Raw genomic sequence first — 16,912 nt, forward strand, 5'->3', positions numbered from 1 at the left:
CTTTATTCTTTATAAGGATTAAAAGACAGACAATTTTATATTGTATATTTTTTTTCCACTCAGTAAGTATAAATAACCATACAAATAGATTTATTATAATATTCTACACTTGCTTTTGCAATTTTTACTTACATTACACATATACCTTCTAAAATGGAATGGTTACATTTGTTCTATTTTAATTTGTTGATTATATCAAATCCAAAGTTAAGTGAAGGACAATTAGATATATTGAATTCCTTATTCTTGTATATATAAGAATCAAAAGATCAGACAATTAGATTATTGAACATTTCATTCCACTCTTGATTGTATATATCTACATCCTTTTGCAATTTATAAGAGCAAAGAATCATCCAATTTTATATTAAATATTTTTATCTCACTCAATTCACTTTGAAGCTGAAATGGCTACATTAAATTGAACAGAGACTATGATTACTCTATTGTATGGGTTAAATCATTAATAAAAAAAAATAACACTATATCTAATCTACTGATTAGGCAATTTTTTTATTTTAATCATATTTATTTACAGATTCTATGAACATTAAATCTCAATAGTGATAGTTATCATTAAAACTTACACTAAATTATTTAAACTTAAAATCAGCCATCACCCACTTTTAAAGTAATTAAATTATACTGTAGTTCTCGGTTATAGGCTCTTTTATTACCCCACTCCTTTTTACTAAGCCTATAGAGGTTTAAGCAACTTTTTTCGAAATGTTGTGCCTACAAGTACGTGCGGCTTGCACACAAACGTGTGAAGGGCTCCTCATTTTTTTTCCCCTAATTAACTATTCAGTTTGATGGATTTTGAGGAAAACCTAGCGTAGCTCTATTGTACCCACAACCAGAGGGAGCGCTATTATCACGTATCACGTAATATACTATTAGTGTTATTTTAACTTCTATTATTAATAAACCACAGCATTATATATTCATAATTTCAATTGTATAATATTTTATTCCTCATTATCTATCTTGTTTTAGAAATAACCTTTTCTTTATAATATTTTTAAGTTTATATGCAATTTTTATTTACAATAATATTAACATTGGTATAATTTTTTTAAAAAATGATAGGCTTTACCTTATCAAATATCCTTCATATATACATATGTTATATATTTCTATACCTCTTTATTTCTTAAACTTCTTTTCTTAGTTACATTTTATTATATTATATAACATTTTGTTTAATTTTCATATATTGCCATAAATTTATAGATTTTGTTTTCCTTAAATATATAAGTTTATTATTTACGAGTACTTATTTCTTATCGTTACAAAACTATATATAAATCGAATTATTTTATTGATTAAAATTTCCGTAAAAAATGTGTGATCATATAGATTAATTCAAATTAATCTCTATCTAGCTAATGAATTTTAACTTCCACTTCTATCATTCGATTACCTTATTGTTATTAATATAAAAAATTATGGTATATAAATATCTTTATATGTCAACACTAACTGACATCTGACATATATGTTGATGATAATTCTGAACAAGATATATACTGGATGGAAAAATTTGAGATAACCGAAGATGATATAGGATTTGCTTTTAATACACAAGCTCCTCGTCGGAGAATGACGAAAGAGCAGCATACTTATGGTATATTACAATCTATGTTATATATACACTACAATAGCCAATATTTTAATTTATAAGTATTTTATCATTAATTTTTCCCTTCTTAATATGGGATATTTAGCTTTTAAGATACACTTTTAAACGATTGTAATATAAAAATATAGGAATTTGGGCAGATGATGACGATGATGAAAATACCTATAAAGGAACTTCAATATCAGGAAGAAGATTGTTTGCAGCCAAGAGTTATTCAACCCCTATAGGGTTCATAAGTGGAGGAGTCACTCAACCTAATACTCAACCTCCTACAGGAAAAGATAGTGAAGAAGAAACTGTTGAAGAAAATGTAAATTTCCCATGTAACATATGTTCTTTATTTAGTTTTATTTTTTTTTCATATTATTCAGTATTAACAAATGTCTTATTTTTTATTTTATAGGTTGATGCTAATTATAGTGATGATGAAATGTATGTACCACCAAAAAAAACCATGTTTAAAGTCAAAAACTATAATTATCAACAAGAGGACCAAAGGTATATTTTTATTTTTTTAGAATTGTGTAGATTTTTTTTTAATATATAGTTCATTGGGTGATTGGGAGAAGCATACAAAAGGAATTGGACAAAAACTTCTCCTACAAGTAAAATATTGATTTTTCTTTTATTATACATTATTCTTGGACCCACCTATCAACAGATAATGGCCTAAAACTTGATGGATTGACTATTATTCTTTGGGTCATTGGCAAGCAAAACTTTGCTTCAATTAGGTTTTGGCTAAAGAGCTCTACATCCAATTCAGCTGCCATAAGTTAAATTGGATGATAGTTCGACAACATACTTGCATAAAATGTAAGATATTAGTTAATTTCAAAGGGAGACATGGTTAAAATTGTATAAGGCAAACATGCAAGTCATGTAGCAATTAATTTAGTTATTAATCTTTTCCTTATGAGGGCCCAAATACCTGCCCCATAATTTATCATCAAATGATGGCATAAGACAGATGGTTTAACTTCATACCTTGGTCTATAAGTAAATTCTTAATTTTGGATTTTACATTATTCTCTTCATTTTCAAAAATATACATTCTAATTTAAGATAAAATATTCTAAATTAAAATTATCTTATTTTATACCAATCGCTCTCTCTTCCCCTGGACATATATGAAGTGAAACTTTAAATTTGTTAAAAATTATAGGTGACAAAATAGGAGCCCCTAAATCAGAACCCAAGGAATTTTATTATTTTTTTAAACAAAAAATTCAAATTACTCTTAAAATATAATTATTCATGCTTTTGGGAACTTGCAGTCCCAATTCCGTTTTTATTATATTAGTTTATGATTAGTAATATATATTATGAAATGAATTTATATGAAAATAAATTATTTATCTATAATCACATGACCTGTCAAGGTAGAAAGTTTATTAATAAAATCGGTTAAATTTTATTTAAAAAATCAAAACCCTTTCACATTTAACCAGCATTCAAATTGAAATATTAAAATTTTAAATGTTTGTTCTAAATTTTTTTATTTGAACTAACAAATTAAGTTATGTTATTTTTTGACTTTGAAATGGATTTATATATTTATTGTTATTTCATTATATTTACCCTTGATTAAGGGTTAAAAGAAAATATTTAGTTGCAATTTATATAACTAGCATTGTCTAGTAATTAATTAAGCTTAAATTTTTTCATAAAAATAATCCTAAAAAATATACAAAAATAACTCAGGAAACAAAGCCTTCAATGGATTATCCACATTCATTTTATTACATTATACCTCTGTTTTCCTGGGAAATTTCATATAAACAATTATAAAATTAGCAATATTGAATTGACTAAATATTAAGTATTTTTTCAATAATATTATATTATCAATATTTCATTTGCTCATACATTCTAAATATATACTTTATAATTAAATTTTAATGATAACTAAGGATTTCCTGCAATGATGAAAGGCGATAAAATTTATTTGAATATTTTATAATTTATTTAGAGGATTAATTTCAAATAAATCATTTCAAAAAAAAAGTTTTGATATCAAAATATTGTGCCTAAATTGATTTTGATATAAATAAAATAGAATAAATTTTTTATTAAATAATACAGAAATAGTTATAAAGAATTTCTATATCTCCTTTAATTTTATATAAATGTTTTTATGGGAATTTCATCATGCAACATAAAACAAATTTATAATATAATAAAATTAGCGATTTTAAAACTTACAAGCAAAGTATAGTGAAATGAAATAATATTATATGGATTTGAATCATGATATTTATTTTTTTAAAAATAAATCGCGATCCAAATCAATATTTATCTTGCCAACCCTTCTATATAGTTTATTAACATGTAATGCTTAAAACGTATGTCAAATATTTCTTCAGATGGGTTATCAAGCTGGCAAAGGATTGGGGAAACATGGCCAGGGTAGAACTGAACCAGTGGAAGCTGTTAAACGTAAGGGCAAGGGTGCCATTGGGGCATATGGACCAGAAGCTAACAAAGCCGACAAACCTAAGCAGGATAAGGATGGAGTTGGTGGCAGAAATTTCAAAGGAGCCTCCATAAAAGGTAGCGGTTGGAAGAAGGAACAAGATAAACGTTCCACTAAAGACAGGTCGCTCAAACCCTCGTTCGATGTAAGTTTAACGTCATGTATATAATATTTTTTTAATAATAATCCATTCCACTATTTTATTATAGTATAATAAAATTGGCGCTGATTCAAAAGATTCCCTTCCATTTTGGTCAGATAATTATTCCCAGAAAAATATTGATTCGACCAAATCAATCAAGGTTATTGACATGACAGGCAAAGAGACAAAGATATTGACAGGTCAGTTTGATGCTTACTTTCTGATCACATATGCTAAAATTAAAATTAGATTAATCATTTTTTATTCAATTACATTTCTTAGTAACTGTTACTTATGAAAAGTTATACAGGTTTTTCGCGATTCGTTTTGAGTCTCTGAAATCAAATTATATACCACCCAAACCCGAGATCCAAACCCAAACGAATATCTGTACAAGTTCAGATAAAATAAACGACTCAGGTTTGGTTCGTAAAAAATAATGATACCGGTTTGAATTATAAACCAGGGTTGAACTCTTTTATGTTTAAACTTACATTATAATTCTGTTTCTGTAGAACACTTTTTATTCATCATTAAAAAAAAACTTAAAGGCCATGTTTTAGGTTGCTTAATGCAAAAAATAACAATGCCACCAAACACTTCAAACAAACCAATAGGGTGTCCTCGTTCAAAACTTTTTACGCATATTAAAATGCAATTAAATATCCAAATTGAGTCCACCTAGTATACAGCCAAAAGGCTTATTTTATTAGTAATTACACATTATTAATATCCAATTTATAAATTATACAGTTTTAACTGTACAATTAAAATATTTTATAGTTTAGTCAAATTACATCTCTATATAAATTAATTGTAAATTTTATTGTTGAAAAAGCTCTCTCTCTACTCTAACTTGAGTAGCCGGCACTGCCAATATATCATTAGACAATTTAGATAAATTGGGGTATATCATTACTCTAATTTTGCCAATAGATCTAAGATATTCATTTTTTTATATTTTGGCTAGGTTCTTTAGGTAAATAAACTAAAATATATATATAAAATTCTCTGATCTTTCTAGCAGATTTTGTTTATGATCATGTTTATTCTTTTAAATGCTACGGGTTGGTTGGTTTAACATCCTAATTTTTTTATTTCTTAATGCTTTTGTTGTGATATTTTGTTAATTTTGGCAAGTTCTAGAGAACGATTTTTTGATGTGACACTCAAGAGTTGCAGTATGATGGTGTTTCATATTTTTATCGCAATCTGTAGCTTTAAATTTTGATATATCATTTATAATACTCTACGTAAATGTAAATATTTTATATATTGTAATTAATTTATCGCTTGGCATTTTAATAAGCTTTTTACCAAAATTTAAATGAAAAAAAAACACAGAAGCTATTTTAAAAATTGTTGTAAAATAGCAATATACAAAAATTTATCAAAAATTGAGTGATAATAATTTTAAGAACAATACTCATATAAATCAGAATTTTAGCCATAAATTAGTTATTTATAAGTATAAAACATGAGATTTAAACCGGTTTACAAACATTTGTAGCGATAAAAAAACGGTTAATACTGATTTAAAGGTTTGGTTCATGTTTGTGTTGAAACCATGATTATGACATATACTAAGAATTATTTTATTTTTATCCGAAAAAAATACATAATTTATTTTATATCAAAAAAAATATATATTTAATATAATTTATACAAATTGGAGATTATTATGGTTTGTTTAAGTCTCAAAGGTGATTAATTCGTTGTTTTTTATGTTAAGTTTATCAAAAATAAATGCTTAAAAAATTTAAAGAAGATATTCTCAGTTTTTTTTTTCATTTTCGTTCTTTAATGTTTGACCACTATACATTTTTGTGTTCCTACATTTTGATCGAATCACCTTTTTAATCCTTTTAGGTAATGAACTAATTAATTTTAATATATTTCTTCAGGAATGTATTCTATTTATTCCTCAGTACATGGCCTTTATTACCCTCTCTTAATTTCTCAGTTTAACAACAGATTTTCAAATAGATTGAAGTGGCTGGTTGAGTCTAGCCCAATGATGTATATATATATTCTACTAGATTGGGGATTCATCAATCAAAAGCGTCCATACATAGGAGGCCTTTAGTGCCATTTTGTGGTTTGCTCGACTATTTGTCTTTTTCCACATTAATGTCATTTAATAGACATACAAACCAAAAAAGGCGCTACAGCTGACTCCTATGTATGGACGGCAAGAGCGCGATAATGCCAAGATCGAAACAGCGAAAATATTGGGATCTCGCTTATATTTCCTAGAAAATTTTTTAAAAGTAAATTTGAAATAGACGAAATTGTGGGCGAAGATGATATTTCCTCCATTTTTAGAGATTTTTTTTTAAAAATTTGATTTAAATAGATGTGTTTATTTCTCTAGCATCTATTTTCCCAATTTTTCGCTGTTTCGTTCTTCGCGATTTAAAAACGTGAACCTTATGGACATTTTTATGTGAATTTAATAAATGAATCGCCAATCTGGTATTGGTCTGGCTCAAGATAAAATTTTTATATATTAATTTTAATTACTTTAGCGATATGGCGGGAGGCACTTCCTCAAAATTGGCGCTAAAATATAATCAGAATGATGCATTGCCATGGGAAAATTCCTCCCTTGACAAATTCACCGTTTTTTTCGTAAATGTCATTTAAAGCCGATATAAAATATTATTTTTCATTAAACTTATTTTAGTCTTTGAAAAGAAAGTTTTTTAAAAAAATAGAATAATGACTAATTTTTTTAAAAAGAGTGTAAAACCAAAAAATTATTTTATAATGTAACCTGGCCAAATACTTCGAATTAGCTATCCAACCAAAAGTTAAATTTCTCTAAGGATGAAGAGAATAGATTATTTTTCAAGAGTTACCTTATCCTTTAACCCCCACTCACCCCCATATTCAATATCATACGCGATTGAATTTGATGGTGTTTTACTTTAAATTAGAAATATTTTTTTTTGTAATCCAGTTAGCATTGATGATGAGGTTTATACTACTTTATTTAGTCGATTAGCCTCCTACATACATTATTATGTATGAATAAATACTACTACCCAAGGTTACGAATCTATATCCAGGCGATTGAATAAACCGTCAGAACCTTCTTCTAATGCATCGACGTTGAATTCCAGGGTCAATTTTGACCTTCCAGAATTGAGGCACAATCTCGATATTCTGATGAGGCAAAGCGAAAACGCGCTAAATCTCAATAAGAAACGTTTGGCTTACGAGGATAACCAAAGACAAAATTTGATCGAAAAAAGGCACAAACTGGAGCAGACGATCGTAAATACGAAAGATGAAACCAAACGACTCGTTAAACTTTTAACTTTTATGGATAGGTGAATAAATGTTATATTCGTTTCTTATAATCGATTTTTAATTGCATTTTTTAAGGTTTAGGCAGTTATATATCTTAACAACACATCATTGCGCTTACTAAAAGTAAATCAGCTTTGGGAAATAAACAGAAACATATGGTATTTAAAAATTTTAGGCCGACCTAGCCCAGCCCGAATTTCTTTAAAGAAATATTAGTCCCGAACTAAAATATTTTTTTTAACCTGTTTGGGCCAAGTACGGGTTGTGTTGTGATTTGCAGATCTCTACTAAATAATAACAAGTTTTAAGCACACTTTTGGAGCCGAAGCTGGACAAATTCTAGGAAAGTTTGGAACTTTTTTTATATAAAATTTATTGGAACCTGAATCCAGAAACAAATTTATAGGATCCAGTTCTAATAAAAGTGCAAGTGATCTAAAAATATTGTTTAATTTAAAATGTTATGTCATTCATTATTAGGGTCAATTTGTTTTTTTTAATTGTTTTAACAAAGATTAGAACCAGAGAGCCTGGAACCCTCTGAAACATCAAATTTAATCCCAGAGCCCACTTTTCAGAATTTTAACCGGAACTAGAATAATTTTTTTTCTTTAAATATTCAAAAACAGAACCATTTTTACTCAAGGTTTCAAAGTCTGATTTTAAGTCGTCCTAAATATTTATAAACTTTAAGCTAATTTTTATCCATTTTCATCAAGATTCATTAACCCAGACGAAAATATTTTCCGAAATTTGGACGAATGCAAAATCCTATTGGATATGTTTAAAATCGAATTCAATAATGAATTCAAATTGTACGATCTGAAGAACATTATCACCGCCATTGTTTTTCCTATGGTAAATAAATAAGTTTAAATTATTACATATAGTTAAACCACAAGTTCTATTTGTACTCTCTTGCCAAGATTGATTTAAGTAAGTCGGGGTTGATTATGACTTATAAAAAGTTTATGTGTAAGATGAGATACACGTATTTTGTCCGATTTGAACATTAAATGCACAACTAACCCTATCTCACATCAGGTCATGGTCCATTTCTAAATTTTTAGGTTAATTAGCCAATTTAAAGCTGAAATCGAGGAAATAGTGGTTACTATAGATGAGTAATCAGTAATCACTATATTTTTAACCTTTTAAGCCAATTTTTAGCCAGTTGACCTTGGGGTTATTCCTTTATAAGATAGCAGTACAAATTTGAAAGAAACAAATATAAATTCAAACTCCTTAATATTAACGGATTTTTTCTGGCCGGTGCCCGAAGATTGAGCCGAATTCTCCCACATTTAGCCATCACCCAACTATAGTGGTTACACTGAATTCGTATTTTGTTTGTTTATATCATATTCATGTTTCTATATTTATCAAGGTCCTCTTATTGTAAGGTTTTAACTTATATTTATGTATGGTGTATAAGCTTAAAAACGTATTGGAGACTTGGGAACCCTTGGAACAACCTGAATATGCCATAGACATTTTGCTGGAATGGAAGCGCATATTGCGGGATATGGAAATCGATTTGTCACTCAATACAAATATTTTTAGCCAGAGCGACGAATCCCCCGACGAAATAACTTTTCAAAAGATGCTTTGGTACATATGGATGCCAAAAATTAGGAAGGATATACAACAGTAAAACTAATTTACTATTTCCTATACATGATACGAATTGTTGATAACACTGAGATCATTTTTTGCATAAAAGCCTGAAGGATTCTGGCAAGTGGTCTCGGCATCTTGGCAAACTTCCTAAATTGTTGCAATACTCTGACTGACATTACTTTAAAGTTTCTAACATCCTAACTAAGTTTGTTGTGTTTCTGTACATTTATTTAGGAACTATATCAAATAAATGGGGGAAAAAAATGACTTATTTTTTTTATCAGAAAATGGGATCCTAGAAATAGCGATAAACTCATAAATTTAATCGAGTGTTGGAGTGACATCCTACCTCCCTGGCTCAAGCACAACTTGTTGGACCAATTAATAATTCCCAAGCTTCATAGCGAATTACAAGAATGGGATCCGTTGACGGATGTAGTGCCCATTCATTCTTGGATTCATCCTTGGTTACCATATATAGGTTTTTTTTAAATTGCTTTTATTTCAAAAGATTAGAAATATTGGGAAAATTCCTTGATCCAAATAACACATCCATTATATTCTTATTTAGGTGATATGAATATTTGGAAAAAATAAAGTTTTGGGAGATATAATTATAAAATAATCCGAATTATCCATATATAGCATATTTTAGTTTTGATAATTTATTAATAATAACAATTACAAAAGGTTCAGATGCAGATCCTCAAGATTGGCTTCATTCTCAATTAACTCCAACCATCAGATCTAAGCTGGCCTCAGCCTTGAGTCGCTGGCATCCTAGCGACAGATCAGCTAAGGCGTTACTCACTCCCTGGAAAGACGTTTTTACTTACAGGGACTTCGAGGCATTGCTAATCAAGCATGTTCTCACTAAACTAAACGATTTGGCTCATGGTACACCTTACATTTTTACAAAGGATATAGGGGATAGTGTATGTTTCCAACAATTTGTGCAATATCTTAGAAAATTTTAAAAACGCACAAAAATCAATTAGTTAAAGTTGAAAAAATAGCAAATTATTTATTGGGTACATTTTAAAGCTTGAAGATCTGATTTTGTTTAAAATGTATTCCTAAATGCGTAAAATACATACCCTTATTAATCTCTTTTTTTTGTAATGAACTTTTGAGTAATTTTTCAATATCAAGATTTAATCCTCAAACGGATTTCTAGGTATAATAGTATTTATAGATTAGATGGAGCCATTTAACGAATCACAAATTCTTTATTGATTTTGAAAAATGCATCAAAAAGTAGAATAATAACGATTATTTATCCTTCCCATCATGTACCGCATTCCAGAGTTTCTATAAAAGCGATTTTTGGCTCGATAGTTTAAGTTTTCAATAATCAAATCAAACATCTATTTTTTAAAAATCAGAAAAAGACTTTATTATCGAGATCCCATGACCTATCTCAATATCATCAAGGTTATCCCCGTAAGTCTGGTCTGGTGTCCAATAGATTTGTAGAAAAAGAGGATTTCTTTGCAACAGAATTCTTTTATCTTTCGAATAAATTTTTTTATCCTTAATTTTTCTGTATATTGCATATTAATATTATTGAACAAATTTTTAAATATTAAGCATTTCAGTAGGTACTTCAGAAGCGTTGCTTTGTAAGGTTTAAGTAGAAATATTTCAGAATTATATTGGTCCAATATTTTCTATAATCTTCAATATTTTCTGCCAAAAATTATCATAATCCAGAATTTGGTTTTTAAGGGTTTTATCAAAAATATTGTGGATTGCCATTTATTGTAAAATTTTAATTTTCAGCTAAACTCTTTATCATTATTATTCCATCACCCACCTTGTGTTGTACTTGGCAATTTTAGTGTTGGATACGTCATCATCGTGAAACGTCATCACGACACTTCCCCCCTTTACCAACAATTTTTCATTCACAATACCCATCATATTAGCAGTTTTCGTAGATACTTGAGAGTTCAAAAGCCTGCCTTATTACTCGAGATTTGCACTTCGACATCATCTTCTTCTTTAACTTAACGTAGATTTTGCTCTCAACATTTTCTACATCAGCAGCTCTTACCGCCATCGGATCGTTGACCACACCCATAGCAGTTGGTATCGCTAGTTTCCTACCGATAAACTGCATGGCTATGTGGTTCAACCTTTGCTTATGTCTCGGGGAAGTACAGAGGTTCTTGGTCTTATGAATAATTCCTAAATACATCGTGATTGGGTCAAGACTCTCTTTAGTGACAAAAGCTATGAAGTGAGGAAAACCATAACCACATAAGCTACGAGGAGCAAAGAATAATGCAACTAATTTTAGGTAACTCAGGTCACGTCCCCAAGCAGATGTCTGTGTGATGAGATCAATGGACCTGAAGGTTGCATAGTAGTAGCAAAGAATATGATCGGAACCTCGCTCAGATGATGCTCGAGCAGCACCGAAAACAGTGTCTATTTGTTGTGTAAGTGTAAAGAGTCTTTTAGTGTAATCGCATCTATCTTGGAAAAGGTTTTCATATCGCACAGGACCTCACTCTCTTGACAGAAGAATCTGTTAAGATATATAAACTTGATGGAGGAGTATATTGTCTTTGCATCGTTGAGCTCTGCACCCAATTCTCCCCATACCCTTTTGGTAGTTGCGTAGTGCTCATCTGTAGCCCGCTGTGCATATTCTTCTGATGTACCAACCGGGAACTTTATCCCTTGAACTGCATCATCGATTAACCCAGCAGTATTGGCTCGTGCATCACTTGGCAGATAACCAGCTTGCCTACCGACTCTTACACAGTAAGTACTGATGTGTACGTTGAAGATGGAATCTGCCATGCCAGTCCATCCTTGGAACAATCCATCTTTGAGCAGAGCATGTGCCAAGACACCTCTCTTTGCAATACAGGCTTCAATGTTTTTTAGAATAAGTTCAAGGCTTAACCACTTACCTGTACTAGTTAACCTAAGATTATAATCATGATGAGTTGCCCAATGATGCCTCGGGGCACTAGGACTCTATCCTGATGTGTCGTTTGAGCAAATAACCCCATAAGTGTCGCCCACTGTGTACTTGTTAATTCTGTCAAATATTCTGGCGATCTCATTGGCTGATCTTCTTGAAGTCACACCTTCGTAAAGTCGTTCTATTGGTATCAAGCTAAAATCGTATTCCGTGAGTAGTTCTCGGGTGATTGCGTCCGCAGACCAGGTTTCTCTCATCTTTGCTCCAAACTTTGTATTTTCAGATTTGATTGACATGTCAGCTACTTTGTCCCAGGGAGTCTTTCCATTAGATATTGCCTTAACGACATCTTTGGGTAACCATTTATCCAGATACGGAGCATGGTCTAATGTGTATAACAGTTCGTTAGTCATGTTGGATCTCTGTGCTACTTTGGTCATCTGTGAATCATAAGTTGAGATGTCAGGAATGGCGCGTGTAACATCACCAGCAGTCATATACCATGTGTAGATTAATGGTTGTACGTTCAAGACATTCTCCATCCAGCACTTTCCCCACTCTTCTGCAAGGGGTAGCTGTGAATTGCCTGAGCAACAACTCTTATACCACTCTTTATCCATTAGGTCGTAACCTTCTTCGCAGACTGGCTTAATGCTACCACCTGACAGCTTCGTAAATTTTACCACATCAGAAGCTTTAACGTAGTTCATGAACTTTCTAAAGGAATTCTGATTTACCTTATTAGGTTTATTCAATTGGTTAACAACTCTGTATAAGACTTTGAGCGGAGGTGCATCAGGATCTGGAAGTAAGTGATACATATAGGCAAGGTTTATCTGCTCCATTTCGAGTGCTCCGCTCTTTCTAAGTGCAGCGTGTAAACTAGTCTCTAATAGGCTGATGTCACACAATTCCGCTTCTAATTTCCTTAACCTCTTCTGCATACCTAAGTTGAGCTTCTGGAAAGACTCCCTGGGACAAAGTAGTTGACATGTCGATCAAATCTGTAAATACAAAGTTTGGAGCAAAGATGAGAGAAACCTGGTCTGCGGACGCAATCACCCGAGAACTGCTCACGGAATACGATTTTAGCTTGATACCAATAGAACGACTTTACGAAGGTGTGACTTCAAGAAGATCAGCCAATGAGATCGCCAGAATATTTGACAGAATTAACAAGTACACAGTGGGCGACACTTATGGGGTTATTTGCTCAAACGACACATCAGGATGGAGTCCTAGTGCCCCGAGGCATCATTGGGCAACTCATCATGATTATAATCTTAGGTTAACTAGTACAGGTAAGTGGTTAAGCCTTGAACTTATTCTAAAAAACATTGAAGCCTGTATTGCAAAGAGAGTTGTCTTGGCACATGCTCTGCTCAAAGATGGATTGTTCCAAGGATGGACTGGCATGGCAGATTCCATCTTCAACGTACACATCAGTACTTACTGTGTAAGAGTCGGTAGGCAAGCTGGTTATCTGCCAAGTGATGCACGAGCGGGTTAATCGATGATGCAGTTCAAGGGATAAAGTTCCCGGTTGGTACATCAGAAGAATATGCACAGCGGGCTACAGATGAGCACTACGCAACTACCAAAAGGGTATGGGGAGAATTGGGTGCAGAGCTCAACGATGCAAAGACAATATACTCCTCCATCAAGTTTATATATCTTAACAGATTCTTCTGTCAAGGGAGTGAGGTCCTGTGCGATATGAAAACCTTTTCCAAGATAGATCGCGATTACACTAAAAGACTCTCTACACTTACACAACAAATAGACACTGTTTTCGGTGCTGCTCGAGCATCATCTGAGCGAGGTTCCGATCCTATTCTTTGCTACTACTATGCAACCTTCAGGTCCATTGATCTCATCACACAGACATCTGCTTGGGGACGTGACCTGAGTTACCTCAAATTAGTTGCATTATTCTTTGCTCCTCGTAGCTTAAGTGGTTATGGTTTTCCTCACTTCATAGCTTTTGTCATTAAAGAGAGACTTCACCCAATCACGATGTATTTAGGAATTATTCATAAGACCAAGAACCTCTGTACTTCCCCGAGACATAAGCAAAGGTTGAACCACATAGCCATGCAGTTTATCGGTAGGAAACTAGCGACACCAACTGCTATGAGTGTGGTCAACGATCCGATGGCGGTAAGAGCTGCTGATGTAGAAAATATTGAGAGCAAAATCTACGTTAAGTTAAAGAAGAAGATGATGTCAAAGTGCAAATCTCGAGTACTAAGGCAGGCTTTTGAACTCTCAAGTTCTACGAAAACTGCTAATATGATGGGTATTGTGAATGAAAAATTGTTGGTAAAGGGGGGGAAGTGTCGTGATGACGTTTCACGATGATGACGTATCCAACACTAAAATTGCCAACAACACAAGGTGGGTGATGGAATAATAATGATAAAGAGTTTAGCTGAAAATTAAAATTTTACAATAAATGGCAATCCACAATATTTTTGATAGAACCCTTAAAAACCAAATTATGGATTATGATAATTTTTGGCAGAAAATATTGAAGATTATAGAAAATAATTTTCTACTGATCATTTTAAACTTTATGCACGATCAATTAAACCTCATGTTTTCTTCTATTTAGCTCAATCCACTCAGAATATTCACTCCAGTCTATCTTCCGCGAATCTTGCCATATCGTTGAATGCGGGCAATGCCATCGACAAATGGGTGAGCAATGAATGGTTGTGGATTTTAGATTGGGAACCAACTCTGCCTCACCCCCATATGGCTATCTTGTTGCAAAATACATTATTTCCTGCCATGAGAAAAGAATTGGAAACAGGGTTGAGGAATAAAACAGTTCCATTGTCCACGGTGTCAGATTGGTACATATATATATATCTATGTTTTTCTTAAACTTCATTTTTCTCCCTTTTACAAGCAGTTAAAATGTATTTAAAAAGTATTTTTGGTGAGACTTACGGAGGTCGAAAAGAAGAAAGATTAGAAGAGAAAAGAAGAGCCCGTCCAAATTTTTAAAATCATTTTATTGGGAAAATTTAGTGTCGTTTAACGGCTCGATTTGAGTCGATTTTCTAAAAATGGCTAGCTCAATATTTTGCCCAAAAGAAGATAACGTACGCTTGAAGATTTTGCTCATAGATGGCACAAATGTTTTGGACATCTTTTAGCGAAATCCCAAGACTTTGGCAATCTAAAATCTTGAGTTATCCTTTTTTTTAAAAAATCGGCTTCAAATCGAGTTATTTAACAACACTAGGAAAATTGGAAGAAAAGAAATATATGAGAAATATATGAAGGCGCCAAATGAATTTTGAATCGATTGGTTTTATATGTATGAACCCAACCCTTTATAAACATATTATTATACATTTATTTTCGACCAGGTCTGTAGATCTTCGAATATTTTTGTTAAAATTATTAAATCATAAAATAAGCATATTTAAATATCCTTTTAAAATATATCTCAAAATTGGCAATGTTTCAATTCAAACATACATGCCTGAAATATAATTATTAGGCTTAATTTTTTTATTTTCGAATTCGTTTGATAACTTATATTTAACCAATTGTGTTTAAATAAAAAGGTACATGAAATGGAAGAGTATTTTTCCTCAATCCTTGCTGGACAGGCCCGATATCAAGAGTGAGTTTGAATCACTCCTTATGATCATAAACAACCATCTCACTTCGTTGGAAAATGGTAAAAAAAAAAGGAGAATCATATATTTCTTCCTTAATAATTTAAATTTCGTAATATTATTTAAAAAAATTTTTTTTTGATATCCGACATCAATCCATTCATAAATTAAAGCCAACGCGAATTCCGCATACAATGTTCCCAAACCTTATTATCATCACGAGGCGCCGTATTCTGCTCCTTACCAATTTATTTCCAGGGCTTCGGAATCATCCATTCCTATGATGCCTCCTCCTCCGCCTCCCTTAAATCTCGTTCCTCAGAGCGAGCACGCGTTTTCCTTCAGGGAACTCGTACAAGCAAAACTGGAACGTTGCGGGATAATTTTCGGGCCCGCCAACTTGAGCACAATGAATATGTACCACCTGAACCTGCCAGCCAATAAACAGATCTACAAAGTTGAAGGCAATCGCAAAGCCTGCACCGCTTACATAGATAGGGACGTTTTATTTGTTTCCGATAAGAGCAGTGGTTTTGATTGGATGCCGATTTCAGTTAACGATTTGATCAACTTGGTCAATATATTATAACTTTTTTAATGTGCTCGATAGTGTTTGAGCAAAATAGTTGTATTTAGATTCATAGTTTGGAGAGATTATATTTATTAATTGATAAATATGTGTAAATTTTTGTAATTAAGATGCTATTTAATTATAATGTATTGAATAATAAATAATTTAAGAGAAAAAAAAATATCATAGACTTTACGAGTTGGCGGATGGGGGGTGAACAAAATTCACTCTTTAATATTTTTGCCTCTCAGGAAATAGAAAGGAAGAAAGAAAGTCTTCTCTTCTCTTCTCTTCTCTTCTCTTCTCTTCTCTTCTCTTCTCTTCTCTTCTTTTCTCTTCTCTTCTCTTCTCTTCTCTTCTTCTTCTCTTCTCTTCTCTTCTCTCTCTTCTCTCTCTCTTCTCTTCTCTTCTCTTCTTCTTCTCTTCTCTTCTCTTCTCTTCTCTTCTCTTCTCTTCTCTTCTCTTCTCTTCTCTTCTCTTCTCTTCTCTTCTCTTCTCTTCTCTTCTCTTCTCTTCTCTTCTCTTCTCTTCTCTTCTCTTCTTCTTCTTCTTCTCTTCTCTTCTCTTCTCTTC

The 16,912-nt window shown here is 31.8% G+C and overlaps 1 protein-coding gene across 1 annotated transcript; it reads left to right on the forward strand.

Moving 5' to 3' along the window:
* The first annotated feature begins 1,499 nt into the window (after window positions 1–1,499).
* LOC135927577 (tuftelin-interacting protein 11-like) lies at window positions 1,500–16,481 on the forward strand. The gene is made up of 14 exons (XM_065463652.1): window positions 1,500–1,627; window positions 1,771–1,952; window positions 2,046–2,140; window positions 2,190–2,247; window positions 4,009–4,263; window positions 4,328–4,460; window positions 7,313–7,595; window positions 8,295–8,433; window positions 9,011–9,225; window positions 9,480–9,676; window positions 9,886–10,092; window positions 14,748–14,991; window positions 15,715–15,830; window positions 15,942–16,481. The coding sequence occupies exons 1-14, from the start codon at window positions 1,534–1,536 to the stop codon at window positions 16,355–16,357; spliced, it is 2,634 nt and encodes an 877-aa protein (XP_065319724.1). The 5' UTR covers window positions 1,500–1,533; the 3' UTR covers window positions 16,358–16,481.
* Window positions 16,482–16,912: the final 431 nt, after the last annotated feature.

The sequence above is a fragment of the Gordionus sp. m RMFG-2023 genome, chromosome 3 (genome assembly GCF_954871325.1).
Source record: "Gordionus sp. m RMFG-2023 chromosome 3, tfGorSpeb1-WG-v2, whole genome shotgun sequence".
NCBI classification, from domain to species: domain Eukaryota; kingdom Metazoa; phylum Nematomorpha; class Gordioida; order Chordodea; family Parachordodidae; genus Gordionus; species Gordionus sp. m RMFG-2023.